At 41.6% G+C, this 16,053-nt stretch overlaps 1 protein-coding gene across 2 annotated transcripts in view; it reads right to left on the bottom strand.

Annotated features, from left to right (window-relative positions):
* Positions 1 to 16,053, bottom strand: part of MGAT4C (MGAT4 family member C) — a 223,647-nt gene that overhangs the window by 7,043 nt on the left and 200,551 nt on the right. The window contains exons 1-3 of one of the 2 annotated variants that reach the window (XM_007065055.3): positions 10,499 to 10,664; positions 6,939 to 7,091; positions 1,773 to 1,920 (exon numbers count right to left, since the gene is read on the bottom strand). In XM_007065055.3, the coding sequence (XP_007065117.1) occupies positions 1,773 to 1,920; positions 6,939 to 7,067 (277 nt within the window). In that variant the 5' untranslated portion in view covers positions 7,068 to 7,091; positions 10,499 to 10,664. Of the gene's footprint in view, positions 1 to 1,772; positions 1,921 to 6,938; positions 7,092 to 10,498; positions 10,665 to 16,053 lie in introns of those variants that run through there. The other variant, XM_043546703.1, reaches the window with a different exon arrangement.

The raw sequence follows: 16,053 nt of genomic DNA, 5'->3' as shown, positions 1-16,053 counted from the left end.
TCTATGCATTTCAATGAAAGAAGAATTCTATTGTAAGCAATTTGACATATGGAGACTATCGAATTAAACATTAGTTTCCTAACTGCAAGAAGTGTTGTGAAATGGACTAAAGCCAAAGCGATGTGTGCATATGTGCCTATTAGAAAAAAAGCAATACATATAGACAATATTAAAGCTATAAAGAAATGGGATTGAAAAGTTACGGCTCACAAATTGTTCTTAAGTCAAGCCATTATGAAAAATAGCACAAAAGTAAGAGTTAAAGAATAATTGCCTTGCTTTTACCATTTTATGGTACTGTAACAAGCTTAATTACATTTATACATAGTTCTGAGGATTTCTAAGCTTTTCATGGATGATTTCTTCTAGCATTTTCAGTTTTTAAATATTTCCCAATACTCTCGTTTTTCCTTGTTAGAATTCCTATCACAAACTTCCTTTATATTTTCAGTAAGAAATAGACTGAAGATTGAATTTGAGACAAGTAATAGATTGAATGTGAGACAAGTGAATCAGATTTCACTTAAAAGTACAATACAGTTGACTACTGAATATTTGTATTTCTATAAGTCGTTTTTAGTGCATTTAAAATCTTTTGGGTGTGATTTGAATCTCAGGTATGTGGCATGAATTGCCGCCTTTGGTATTTGGAAATAGCTTTTCTTGCATATGTGCCTACAGCATTAGCTGAGTTCTTTCAGATATTTGTTAACATGCACTCCAAATCTATTATTAGAATCTAGCTGTTTGGATGGAATGCAATCTCTGTTGGAATTGTGAGCAACTACACTTTTAAGAAAATCAGCTCATCCCCATATTTTCTGTACAAATAGATTCGTGTTAAAACTAGTATGCTTCATTTCCATTGGAGCTGACCAAAACTCTACATAAATATTTTGATTTGCAAAATTTTGCAGATCATGTTCCGATGAGGTGTCCTGTGGCCTTCCTCTAAACTGCCCACTCAAAATGGAGTTGTAGTGCAGTGTAGTACAAACACCATCAGTCATCAGCACTGCCTACACAACCCCAAATGTCTCAAACCTTATTTCAACTAACATTTACATTGTAGCCCTGTCCTAGGAAGACCAACAACTCACAGATGTCTTATTTTCCTCTCGGTGCTTGATCTTATGCATTGGATGTATGCTTGGACTTCTCCATTCTGACCCTCATTTTCTTTGTTTGTGTGTGTGAAATGATTGATTTGGTGCTCCGAGGTGACCTGTCCAAAGTCAAATACTGGCATGTTTCAGTGTGAAGGTAAAAGTCTTGACTCCTGCCTAAAGTCAGAATATTAGAGAGATGAGGTGGGTGAGGCAATATCTTTTATTGAACCAACTGCATAAAGTCAGAATAACCAGACAATTTGGAACTGTCCTACCTGGGGCCTGAGTGTGGGAAAATCTGAGTGTGGGAAAATCCCCTCATTGCAGGCTATAGTGCTGTGGCTCAGTCCCTATATGGTCCCAGCTTATGGAATGATCTTCATGCCCTATATATGGGTGTTCCCAGCTATAGGATCCACATAAGTGAGGATTCAGTGGTTCAACCCATCTCAGTCCATGGAGATCCAGAAGTGCACCTGCATTGTTCCCTTATATCATCCCTGTGCAGAAGTACCATGGGAGATCTATGGAACAGGCAGCAGGAATTTCACTGTAGGTGAAAGAGTTTTCACACAATTCTAAAATGAAATAATTAATTTCTGTAAAAAACATATGAGGTAACATCTTACTTCATTTAATGAAAGTCAGATTCTGGTTACTTACTTTTCCTTGGCAAAGGTGTGCCAGCTAGATAGCGATAGGAAACATTTATAGATCCTGAGAAATTTGACAAGTCTTTAAAAGTGTGAACATAGCGCTCTGAATTAAGCTGGTGTGTGGCTGTTTCTCTGATTAATTGCTTGTCCCCTTCCTAGTAAGATGAAAAGAGACAGAATGAGAGAGAGAGAGCACATGGGAGGGGAAATACAGAGAGAAATATATTTGTGAATGCTGGCCAAACAGACAAGGGGGACAGACAAATTTAAAAGAATAAACTTTTTCAAAGTTAGTTTTCTAGAAAACATTTAAATGTCACCTCATTTTAAAAATCCATTATCTGAATATTATATATTTTTGGTTACAAGAAATCTACCATATAGTTTCAGATTAAGAGTAATTGGGAAAGAGGAAAAAGCCCTTTGGCATAGAAACACTGAAGATCTAGTTCTCTAAAAGAATTGAGAGCATTACAGTATTGCAGAAAAGTGCTGCTATATTCAAGGTAGGACATAATCCCCCTTGACAGTACAGTGGGGAAGTATTTAACTTTTATTTTTTTTGTGATATTAGAAACTGTTGCAGGTGAAACATGAAATAATATTCTGAGACCAAAGGCAAGACTGTACCACTCTGGCACTTCCCTGAGAACAGACCATTCCTTCCCTAGATCCTTGATGTGCAGGGGAAGTGCACAGACTGTACTATGCTAAAGGATGCTGGTGCCTGCACCCACTGCATGCCCTGCCACCAAGTAGACTGGTGCAGAGAAAGGATAGGGTTATGGCCCTGCCTCTTTCCCATCTCTCCCGTTTCTCTTTGAGTTGAGGGTCTCCATACCACTATGTCATACACACTGCCCCACCCACACCATCTGTCTTTTAATGCTTAAGCAAAGAAGAAAATTTTCCATTGGAGCTGTGGTGCCATGGAGTTGAGGTTAGAGTTAGGAATGCTTTTGTAGTTCACATTGGGTGATGTTGCCCCTGAGAAGAGTAAGAAAATTATATGGCAGTTCCACATGTGTGCTTCAATACATTAATGCAAGACAAGTGACTTGAGCTTTGATTAAAAGAGAGCACTATGCAATAAACAATAATATTGCTAACAAGAGCAGAAAGGAGAAAAAATAAACAACATTTATTTCAATGTTATTCAGGTTCACAATCAGGGATGTAAGAAACACATACAGAAACCTATCTTATGTTCACGTTAAGTTCACTATTTTTCTTTTATTGAAGAAATAAATAATCCATTTATGAGTTGAGTCAGGTTCTCTTGGCTAACATCCAGACGCAGCTACCTGAACTGTTATGCTCTCTCGTTCTGCAAGATCTCCCTGGGTAATTTCTTTCTAGTGCTGCTAGGCTACCTTGCATTTACTGATAAGTTATGAAACAAAGCTTTATGTGTATCACTTTCCAGATTAGAATGTAGATCAATGGACTAGCTAGAGTCCATGCCCTGACCCCACGGGGTTACCAAACAGATGTTCATACAGCTGATCCACTAGGCCTGCTGGCTACTCTGTCTCCTGATTTTTTTGTGGTGATCCTAGTTTTCAGGCATTAATCAGGAAAACAGTGTGCACCCAGAGAGGGAAGTAAGTGCAGGGGGAAGAAGCAGTCAGTCAGTAATATATACACTTGGTACTACATTTGCCCGATTTTGTGAGATTCCCTTAATTTTCCTGGGAGCTGAAGGAGTTAATTGGCTCTCAAGTGACACTTTGCTCTTCAGAGGATCCCCATATGCAATATTGTTATTACTTTTACAGTGCCCCCAAAGGGTACTTACATTTACAATAGAAATAAAAAGACACGGTCCCTTCTCCCTATCACTTACAACCTACAGTATATGCTTAAGGTCAGCATTGAACCAGGCACATTCCGAATTTAAGTGAATTTAGTGTTCATGAAAGTTTCTGGATCCATTGATCAGGATCAGCACACACAGCTGCAATTTCAGCATTCCCACATTGCCCGGCCAATGTGTGTCAATGCTGCACATCACGTACATGAACTGTAGTTGTATCACTAAGGCTGCTTAAGCAAAGTTGTCTTTGCTGCACTATTCCCCAGTGGGCTCATGCCTTGAAATGGAGATTTCAGTTCCCACTTCAATACCCACAAGAGAGTCAACACTTTTACGCAGCAATAGTGAGTGGATTCTACTGGAGACATGCGAGAGACTCTGAATGAAATTTGAAAGCCCCCCAAATCAACATTTTTCACTTTTGGGGGGCGGAGGGGGAGGGGAAATGGTCTCTGTAAGGTGCTGGCTTGTCTCCAGCCCACAAAGACTCACTGCCACTCCAAGCCTCTCTTCCCAGGCATGGTTTTGTTTTCCAAACACAAAAACAGGCACGGCTCTTCAGCTCACCCTAGGCTACAGCTCCAAGGTTATTTCCCCTCTTGCCTCTTTCAGTCCTTCTTGCAAGGACTAAAAAAGTCCTTCCTTGCTTTTTTAGCTGAGTACCCCCCAGGTTTTCTCCCCAGCAGGTTCCCACTGGCTCCCCTCCCAGGGGTCTCCCTGCTGCTCCTGTTCCCCCTTCCTTACTGACAACCTAGCACTACATAGCCCCAGGTGGTGCCTTGCCCTCTCAATTAGCCAAATTCTCTCTGTCTTCTTTGCAATTAAACACCCCTGGCTGACCCAGATGACTGGCCTCAGGCTGCAGAACTCTAAAACGGCAGTGTAGATGTTCAGGTTCAGGCTGGAGCCCCAGTTCTGGGGTCCTTGCCCCTTGTGGATCTCTTGAGCATCTACACTGCGAATTTACAGCCCCGCAGCATGAGCCATGTGAGCCCGAGTCCAGTGGCACAGGCCAGGCCTGGGTGTTTAATTGCAATGTAGACATACCCATTGGGAGCAGCTGTTCTGGCATAGGGGAGCGGGACCTGCTTCACTTAAAGGGGCCAGCCACACTTTCACAGTCCACGTTAATGAAAAATGCAAAGAAATTCACACTCAATGTGGGGGAGGGGGAATCATAGCCTTGTTCTCCATTGGGCTGGGTATCTGAGAAAGGTAGCTGGGGAAGGACTGAAGCCATGGGCATCATTCCCTCATCAGCTAACTTAAGGGCACTTTCCAGAGGCAGTGACTAGCAGGAGAGCCTCAGGCAGTGCTACTCCACACATATAGGGAGTCAGGGAGAGCCTTGCAGAGAGTTCCCGGTTCCCTACATGTGTTTTTTTTCCTGCAAGGGAACTATTTGGCATATTATTTCTAAACTCCCACATTTAAACTGCTGATCTACTACCTTAGCAAAGAAAACATGAGATGGACCAGGGGAGCTGTCAGATGTGGTCAGGGATGTAGAAAATAAAATAAAATAAAATAAAATAAAATAAATAACATAAAAAAGCCAACAGCCTAACACATTTGAAAAATGGTTGATGGACCATAAAGGTATCAGGAAATCTGGGAAAACTGTCAGGAGAAAGTAAAAGACTTGGCTGGGAGCTACATGAGCTCAAACATGTCAGATTTGTGATGAGAGAAATAATGAAAGGAAGTGAATGTAAAAAAAAAAATTAAGAATAAGACATTGCTGGAGTCGGCAAACAGGATTTAAAAAACGATTTAAGAAAAGGATTTAAAAAACTAACCAAAAAGATGCACTTTCAGAAGCATCTGGGGGGAATTTGAAGCAATTAGCAGAAGCAAGAGAAGCATCAGGGAGGGTGACATGGGGAGAAAATATGGCATGAGCCAGGTCAAATATTACCACAACTAAGAGACGATGAATAAATAAGATACTGTACAAAATCTCAACGCAAACAATGTCACTAGAGGAAGCGATATATCAAAAAGTGGAGTGGCATACCAGAAAACAGGGATTCTCTTTTGGATTACTTGAAAATGAATTGGCTAGCAGTGATAATATAGTAATATCACTTTTTTAAAATCACTATTTCAATTTAGCATAAGTTTGACATTATTGAACATTGCCTATTAATGTCTTTGGCCCTGATATTGAAAATCCTTATATATTTATTATAACTTACTTGTATTACAGTACTGACCACAGGCTGAGTGGGACTCCATTGTGCTAGTTTCATAATAACAGATAAAAATGTACCCCCCTCCCTCACTAATGTATGTTCTTAATATACAAGACAAAGAATGGGAGGGGAAACAGAGGTACGGAGGAGTAAAGTGACTTGTGATTTGTCCAAGCAGGTCAGTGGCAGACCTAGTAAGAGAAACCAGGTCTTCTGACTCCAAATCCAATACCCTGTCCCACAGATCATGCTGTTTCATGCTTATCTTTACTCATGTGACTGCAAGAGCTAGGCCTTAAACAGTTGTCTCCTTTCAGATGTTGTCCAACTTTCAATGTCCACACTACCATTAGTATCTCAGAAGTCATTTGACCTTAAATTGTGGCATATGTCCAGCACAACTGTAGAGTTACATCACATTATCACTAGTTTAGTGATTGAAGCTACTGACTCAGGTGCTTTAGGAAATCCTACCTTTAAATCATAAGTTTACAACAGGTACCATGAAAATTTTGAGGTTCCCATCAATACCTTTCCACCTGCCAAAGGCCCAAATTTGGGACACATGGCATGACAGAGACTCAAAATGAGACATTGAAAAACAAATATTCATGCAAGAAAATGAAAATGATGTGGGATTAATTCCTGTTGTGTAATTGAGTCTTCTGTCACATTAGTTGTATGTGTAATGCCACTCCCCGGGGTGGGTCATTATCAGCAGGGACTGAACCTGGGTCTTTTAGTTCACACGATTACCTCAGACGTAAATAATTTTCAAGAATTAAAATGAGGGAAATCCAAATGTGTGCAGAATGGAGATAATTTTGTGACTAAAATGGAGAACATTCAAGAGGTATGGCTCCACACTGTGCTAGATACCTTACTTGTCATGTCTGCAGTGCTTCTTACATGGACAGTGGGAAATACTGTGATATATGTTACTTCTATAAGAAGAAAACATCAAGATTTTAATGGCACCCTCTCAGATATATATATATGTAATATGAGTCATTTTGAGGAGACTCATGAACAGCCCACTAAACCAGGAGAGTTGCATCTGTTATTTTGACTTCCAGCCATTTTCTAATTTGGCTGAGTACTTGTGGTACCTCGTACTCTGTGCTTGTTCCATGACCCCATTTCTTCCACCTAAGAAACTTACCAAGACATAACCATCTTCAATGTACAAGTTCATGAAGAGCAGGCAAATGACAAGGACTCCTAAGAATGATACTGCTGATCGTTTCCGTAAGCATCTCATTTTATCCAAATATTTCAAAGTGAGCTTCATGTGAAGAAAAACATATAGGGTCTCCTAGGAGAGAAAAACACAACATTACTAAATTTTTTGAATACGTATAGAACACAACCACTTAGAGACCAAATCACAGCCGTTAGCGTACGCATTACTTCATGTATTTGAATTAGAGATGGCCATGAACTAAAAAACAAACCCCTAATTCAAACAGTCCCACATTTTCAGGGATTCTGATCCTGAAACCAGAGTCCATGTTTGTGGCTCATATCCATGTCTAGTTTAAATCAGAAAGACCATTTCTCTTTAAGATACTGCCCATTACATTTTGTTAATTATTCAACCAAGTTTCACTCACTGACCTTATATATCGGGGTGGCCAACTTGAGCCTGAGAAGGAGCCAGAATTTACCAATGTAGATTGCCAAAGAGCCACAGTAATATGTCAGCAGCCCCACATCAGCTCCCCCCGCCCGTTTCCCACCCACCGGAAATCCCGCTGATCAGTATCTCCTCCTCCCGCCTCCCGCACCTCCCGATCAGCTGTTTCGTGGCATGCAGGAGGCTCTTGCGGGGGGGAGGAGCAAAGTCACGGCAGGCTCAGGGAAGGGGGCAGGAAAGGGTGGAGAGGGGGCAGTGTGTGGGGCAGAGCAGGGGGTTGAGCAGTGAGCACCCCCCGGCACACTGGAAAGTTCGCGTCTGTAGCTCCAGCCCCAGAGTCTGTGCCTATACAACGATCCACATATTAACTTCTGAAGAGCCACATGTGACTCTGGATCCACAGGTTGGCCACCCCTACTATATATGAACGTACTGTATGGGGCTGTGTTTTCTTAAATTGAGGCAAAGAATGGTCTATGCGTTGTTAAATTGCACATACAAAAATAAATATTGACATGCCAATAGACATCCAAGCTGATAGAAAATAGATCTAAGCATGTGTGGAAATTTGTCAAAGATTTTGCACATTCATTTTGAGAACTTTCAGGATGAATAACATAAAAAAAACCTGGAAGTGAAAATTACAATCCATATTTTCTCTGCTAAACTGATTAAACATATCAAACATTTTGAAGAATGACTCCACTAGATCCTAAATAACGTGAGACATACACACAAGGTATTAATAATAGCAAACAGTTCACCATCAACATTAGCCCATACCGACAAAAAGATGAGCTTTGGAATAAGGAAGTTATGTGTGTACGACAGACTTTTTAAACTCTTATAAGAATAAGAACAACATGATAAGATAAAACAAATAAGGAAATAAAAATGAGTGAATGTCAATATTCAATGAATGAGACACATCCACTACTCAAATCCAAAGTATCTAGGAAACCAGGTTAACCAGCTATGGGAGGATTACACCACCACCATTCAGGGTATAGGGGATATGGTGGAGGAACAGAGAGAACAGCTAGGCTGTTTCTATAACTTGGTGATCTTGAGCTGCTCAAATGGCCCAATGAGACTATATTTAGAGCATCACATTGTTTTCTCCCATCCTAATTATTTATGAAAACAAGTACCAGGACTCTACCAAATTTTGTCCCCAGAAAGTAACACAAAAAGGGCAATGTTTGTAATAACAGTAATTTGTTTTCCAGTGAAATATGCTGGAAAACAAATGGACTAATAGATGAGTCTTTGGTAGAGATCATGGAGTATAGCTTATTTTTCCCTCTAGCAGGAAAACATTGCATTCTAACCTGGCTTTCCTATGCCTTTAATTATTCATTTTGTATTAACAGCTGATAATATTTTGCAGGCTTGTTTGTTTGTTTTGGAGCAGGCCAATATTTTGAAGATGAAAAAAATGCACAAAGTGTTTTTTTATAAACTTGAAATTTAGGTAAGAAAATGACATTGCAATTCCATCTTTATAGTTCATTGCATGTTAATATCCTACCACATGCTGAGAAATATATCTATCTGTATCATACATAGTTTCATTTCCATGCCTGGATAGCTTGCTTACTTTCATTCCATATGAAATTACAAAGAAATGAGTCACAAAAGTAATAATTCTCATGCCGTTAACCCAGGCCTGAAAATATAGCAAAAAAATTTTGTGCAGTACGTGGGTTAGAGAATTCAAGAGAGGTTGGGGATAGTCCTAGGAACCTGGTGCAAAGTGATGAAGCAGTAAAGAAAGTGGGTTTTTGTTTCTGCTTTTTTCTTTTTTAAGAAATGCTACATCAGTAGACTGAGTACAGGAGGTAAGAAAATCCTACCTGAATATGAAGTGATACATTGTTGATTAAATGATTTTATTGCCCTGCTTACAATTGGCAACTAGAATGTGTACAGTGACATGATCTGTGGGTTCCCTCAAATTGTTATATGAGGATCCCTTAGCAATTTGGAGGGAAGTGACAGAAGCTCCACCGAAATTTTGCCCTTTTTATTGATAGTAGGTAATGTCATAATAATATACAAAAGGACTTTTTTAAAGTAGACATCACTTATAGATGTTGAAGGGGATACATTGTCCCTTTCCTCAAAATTATTGTTTTTAAAGGCTGGGATGGGAATGAGAAATTCACAAATTCACATATGAATAGATTTAAACACAATCTCTGTTCAGAATCTGGCAAGGGCTAGCCTGATTCTCAAAAGTTCAAGTATGTTTGAACACATGGATGTTAGAGATATCAGCAACTCCGGGGTCAAAATTTTAGATGGGGCAATGCACCTTCAAGCATTAAAGTGAAGTTTGCCTCTGAAAAATTATTGTACCAATGGCACCTTCTTACACACTAGGTTACTCTGTGTGTGCGCTCAGAGTCATATTTGCTGACCTGAGGTACAGCACTAAACATTTCCTGCTTTACTTCACATAGCCCTGCACAGCCAACACTGCTATGAGCTGCAGATTCTGTTCCATATTGTGCACCATGGACATAATTATTTCCAGGCAGTCATCAGTCGATTATTTGTATCATTGGACTATCATAAATTGCAGACAATGGGGTTGCAGAAGTATAAGTGAAGGACTACAGAAATTTTATTAGTGGTGATGATGTGTAAGATGAGAAGCATGCAGCTTGTGTCAGAGCACAGGCTCAATTTGCAGGACAGGCTTTTAGAAGAAAACCTCCATATTTTTACTGGGCACATTTAATATGGAAATCATTATAACAATGAACATAACGGTTCATTGGCAAATAGTGTTCACAATAATTTGAAGGATACAACAAAGTACATTTTCAAGAATTTTGTTTGTACATAAGAGCCAGCTATAGAGTCATACAAATTAAACAGACTGAGAGAAGGATGCCACAGTTATGGCTTAACAAATTTATCATATACAATATGTTCTCCAGACAATGTGCTGACACTTGCTCTTACAAACACTAGATGGCAGGATGCACACACATTTGCTGTCAGATCAACATGCTTTGTTATCTGTATTTCTCCCAATCAGCTTATTATTAATGTATTGCTTTGTTTAGCATACTTACAGTATATGCTTTTAGGAAACATTCCCTGCATTTTCCCAGAACTGTTTCTTTGTTACAGTTCAATTTCCAGCTTCTAACACTGTATAGCTGAACATGGTGGAAGTGACATTTGTCAGAAGAAAACTTAATATTTGTTCCCAGCGTATGTGAATTCAGTCAGCCTCTTCTGAAAAAACAAAACAAAACAAAAACAGCCTTGGCTCTTTCCATAGTGACATGACAACAGGCTTTAAGATATTTAAACATAATAAATAGTCACCATTAGTAAAGCCAAAAAAGGCTGAAGCCCTGATTTTTAAGAGGGCCTGAACTCAGCATCCAATGCCACAACCACTAGTTTGTATGTGTATTTTTTAGTACCTATGTGTTTACTTCTCCCCTTTTCATATGTAATTAGATAGACATCTAAGCTATATAAATGCAACTGTTTTTGAAATAAATCCTGAAGGATTTCATGTTCATTAATAAATGCATTTGTGAATTTTAATTTTCTTTTCTATTCTAAAGATGACTTGTGCTTGCCTGATTCTTTTTCTCTAATCCCCATATCCCTGCTAAAGTTTACATCTGAATTTCTTCTTGATTTGTCAAAGTTTAGGCAGCATGAACAGGTGTCTTTTGACAATCTTAGTTCATTCTCTTTTCAGCTCTTTTGAGATACACAATCTCATGAAGTTACGATGATGAAAAACTGCTCTTTATTGGATCTGTAACTCTGGGAAATTGTGCAATAATACCGAGGTCAAGATTGATTTTCACATTCCAATTCTTCACTTTCTCTTACACAACCAATACAGCGAAGCACAAATTTAAGTATTACATGATTTAAAAAAAAACACCATCTTTTAAAAAGAGTCTCTTCTTTATGAGTCAAATCCTACTCCCAATGAAGTCAATGAAAATCTCAGACCTTTTTGGACACCTCTCAGCAACTTGTGCTCCATGATTTCTAAGGCCTAATCTCAACCCCCGTCATCCCTCTGTGTGGCCACATTACAGCCAGCTATGATCTAGCCTCAGCTAATCAATACAGCAAACAAGCTATCGACAGATGGTAAGTACAATGATGTAGCAGGGATGTGTGTTTTGGTACCTGTGTTCCACTTCTTGTGTATTTGAGTGCTACATCTCACAAACTTAAGAAAAGTTGCTTATTTGCAGAGGAACTGATGACTGTCAGAAATGACAACTGAATTATTAATGTATAGTAATAACATTTCCAAATCAGCCATACAGCTTTGCCTGTCACGACAAAGTCCCCGTTTTTGGAAGTACAGTACAACCTACCCATTGCCACATTTACAATATCCGCAAAACCCAGAGAACACACAGAAATACGCATGGTTGGATTTTCAAACCCCTGGTGAACTTTATTACAATCCCTCATTTGACTAAGGCTCTCTGAAGCAGAATCCCTGCACACCAGCCTTCTGATGTACTGTTCTGCCATTGTGTAGCTGAGTTGCTGTGCTTGCATTTCTTAATGCTTGTCCAATTTGTTTTTCTGCTTTTCTTTTTGGAAGGCTGCACTTGAAGCCCCAAAGGCTGTGTTCAGGTCTCTTTATGAAGTACGTTATCCACACAGAACAAAAGATTCCAGAAAGAAAAATCTAGCCAAAATGTAAAGGATTTTTTTTACATGGTTAATATTAAATTCTACATGAGGGTCTGCACACTTGTGTTAGCATGTGTCATGGTTTTTCCATACAAGATGAAAAATAAGAACACCAATGTAATTGTATATATTTGCAGATATGGTTGGCAGTGAACTGGAAAATTGTAATGTATAGACTATTCCATGGGGTTTAGATAGACTTCCAACAAGATTCACTGTCTGTCTTACTGAAAGCTTGGAAGTACATATATATAAAATGTTTGAAGCTGACAGGCATGAGGTTTGCTGGCACTGGCAGCAAGAAGTAAAATTGATGTTGGGGAAGGGAAGGTAGAGTGCGTTAGTTCAGATGAGACTAACAAATCTAACTAGGGGTAGGTTACATGGGATTAAGCAACCTCCTCTTTGTACTGGATGTTACTTCTATAGCACCACATGGTACAAAACATGTAGTTTAAAAAATTTCATGTCCAGGGAATTTACAATCTAGATACTGCACTGTACTGACAATTAAAAAAAGAGACCTGTGGGCAGGCAAAGACTTTATCATAGTTAGTAGTGAAGGAAGGCTAGGCAAAATAAGTGGGCTTGAAGAAGAGATTTGAATATTGAGATGACTGCTTGGGAAAAAAGACAGACTAGGCAGAGTAAAGTATTCAAGGGGGAGTGTAGGAAGAAACAAGCTGACGTGTAAGGAGGTGCAGAACTGTATAGATATGCAAAGATGAGGCTGAAGAGCTTGAATCATATAGGACAAAGGGGACAAAGTCCATGAAGGGATTCAAGGAGGGAGAGACAAAGTAGTGGGGAAAGGGTTATTTTAGCTCTAGAGTTTTAGACAGAATAGAGATTAAAAAATTAGGGATGCTGCAGAGAAGGTTACATTAATCAATTCAACAGATGACTAATGACTGAGAAAATGTATTGACTTGGAGGACAGAGTGCCACCTAATGAATCAGCAATACTGCTGGATATGTTTTATCAGCTGTGACAGAGGAAGGAATGGGTTTTGGAAATATAATATAGAGGAGGAGCTGACAGGACTTGGCAAAAGCCTGGATGTTAGGGTAAATGACAAAGGAATTTGACAGATTGTGAGCCTCAGAGATGAGGAGGACAGTTCAGCTATCAATTAGGGAGAAAGAAGGGAAAGAAAGTGAGGTGAGACATGCAGGGTGGGACATCTCAGGGCTTGTCTACACTTGATAGGCTACAGTGGCATAGCTGCAGCACTGCAGCTGTAGTGTTTCAGTGTGGACACCACCTATGCTGATGGGAGGGGTGTTCCCGTCAGCACAGATAATCCACCTTCCCGAGAGGCAGTAGCTAGGAGACTTAGGTCATTTTAACTACATCACTTCGCACACCAACCAACATAATGAAGCCAACCTGATTTTCTAGGGTAGATCAGGTTTTACTCCTGGGGGGATTCTGAATGATTGCATGCCTGTAGAAACCCTCCTCCCCACCCTGCAGAATTCCTGTGCTTCCCTGAAGAAAATGGCAGGGAAGCAAAGTGAAGTTGTGTGTGTAGGGGTGGGGGAATGACCACGGGCACAGTTTTTGGGAGGGACTGCCCCCCCCCCCCCAAACAAAGGGCATGGGGGGAACATGGGGTTATGTGCCACTGCCCTCCACCCATTTCTGCAAGTGCAGAGATGCCCAGGTGAAGGAGGCTACATCTGGGCTCCATTGACTCTGCAGCTGAACACCTCCTCCTGGGTCCTAGTGCCAGTCGTGCTCCCCTTCTGTGTGCTGAGAGCATTCCTGTGCAACAGTGAGTGCCCATGTTGGGTCTAGCTAAGGGGGAGTGGGGGAAGAGGCAGTGGGGAAGGAAGGGGGTGGAACAGGGCAGGGGGAAAGGAAAGTGAGAATGAGGGGAGGGGAATGCAGAAGAAAATGGGATAGGGGAATTGCAGGGGGAAGCAGGAGCCCGGAATGCAGCATCCCCTTGGCACAGCTGAGACTCCCCAGTTAAGTAGGCCCATTGAACCCTCACCCTGACAAGTCCTACCCTGCTACATCTGGACCCCCACCCCAGCCAAGCCCCCTCACTCAGACCCCCATCCCACTGATCCCCAAGCAGCTGCATCTGGACCCCCACCCCATCAAGCCCCACTTCCCCAGGACCCAGACCCCCCCGAACCCCAATCTGTCCCCACTGAGCCCCATCTCCCCAAACCCAGACACCCCCCCCCCCCCCCGCTGAGCCCCAGCCACCTTCACCTGGATCCCCTGCAGAATCCCATTGCCCCTGCATCCGGAACCCCCCAATGAGCCCCTGTGCATCCAGATCTCCCACTGAGCTGCCCGCAACCAGATTGCCTCACACAGAAACCTCTCACCCCACACTTGCATCCCCCCCCCACACTTGCATCCTGCTGGGCTGAGCCTGCCCACCCACACCTGGTGCACCTAGTGCAGAGGGGCAGGGCCCTGGGGTGTTTCTGGGGTAGGCCCAGCCCTTGCACTGTGTCAGGGTGAGATGCAGCCTCACTGTTGAGTCCCTGTACCGGGGGAGGTGGGGGATTCAGGGTGATCTCCCACCTCAGTGGAGTCAGTGGTCTGTGCTTCCCACTACCATGCTGGAGCCACATTTATTTGACAAAATTTGCAGCATTTTGCAGCATTTTAAAATATTGTACGCATGATTTTTTAATTTTTTGGCACAGAATTTAAACTTTTTGGCACAGAATTCCCAGGAGCAAGGTCTTACAGGCAGGCAGAGATTCAAGACTGGGGAGATAAGGAGAGGTCAAGGACAGAGATATTTGTGAGTCATCACCATAATAGTGGAAACAGAGAGTGAACTAGGAGGAATGAGTTCAGAGGAAGGAGAGGAGGGGGTGGCAAATTGAACCCTGAGGTGAATGGCGGGTGGAAGGAAGGATGATTTACAACCACCAAAGAGAAGCTGAAGGAATAGTTGAGAGAATGAGGATAGCACAGACGATGGATCCATAGGACTGTACTGAGAGCAGGAGAGACTGAGAAGTAAAAGAGTCGCTAGGACCTGATCTCCTCCCCTAACAAACTTTTAGAATTCTCATGCTTTTACCTTAACTGGAGCAAAAGAAGGGGAACAATCTCCCAGTCACCTGTGAATTACATAGTTAAAAACTGAAAATCTTTAATGGCCATACTTTTAGGCACAGTCCATACTGGGGTGGGGTAGGGGGAGGGCAGCTGAGGAGTTACACTGATGTTAGAGGACCCCAAGAAGCATTCTTTATGGGGAACAGCATAATCCCCCTCTGTATTTCCTACTCTTCTGGTTACATAAGGTTACCGGGACAAGGAAAGTGTAGCCTTGTGGTCAGAGCAACCAAGGGCTGGACTCAGAGCTGGAGTCAGTAGTCCACAGCTGGAGCGAAGGGTCAAGCCAGAGGTCAGGAACTGGAGCAAGCAGAGTAGCAGGCCAGGAGGGTCTCAAAGCAGGGGCAGCATCCTGCTACAGGCCAGCTGTACTGATGAGACTGCCTGGAGACAAACTGGGCTACATGCCCTGATTCCTGACCTCTGGCCAGTGCATGGGGGTCAGTGATGCCATGACCCTACTTCTTCTCTTCCCCGTTTGACTCCCCCCACCCTCCGACCATCAGAGTAGGGAGGGAGCAGTCCATCTGATGCACAGAGCTGCAGTGCTGCCTAGGCCTGAACCAAAGTAGGGAACTCTCCATATACCCTCTTTGTTATTGCACAGCTCATTAGGGCCAGGCAGAATGTCGTCCCTTAGTTTGTGAACCCATTACACACTGCCTAAACTGATGAACTCACTTTTTATGGAAATATTGTTTTTGTGAAAAGAATTTTAGACCAAAATCAAGGTGTTAGTTTTTCAACAAGTAGAGTTTTGTGAGTTTAATGCCACATCCAGGTAATGCTGTACGCACACATGATGCCTCTACACTGTACCTGATTCCTGCATTATCAGCTGTT

The sequence above is a fragment of the Chelonia mydas genome, chromosome 1 (assembly GCF_015237465.2).
Source record: "Chelonia mydas isolate rCheMyd1 chromosome 1, rCheMyd1.pri.v2, whole genome shotgun sequence".
NCBI lineage: Eukaryota > Metazoa > Chordata > Testudines > Cheloniidae > Chelonia > Chelonia mydas.
Note: the sequence above shows the minus strand (reverse complement) of the source record. Positions and strands in the feature narration are given on the sequence as shown.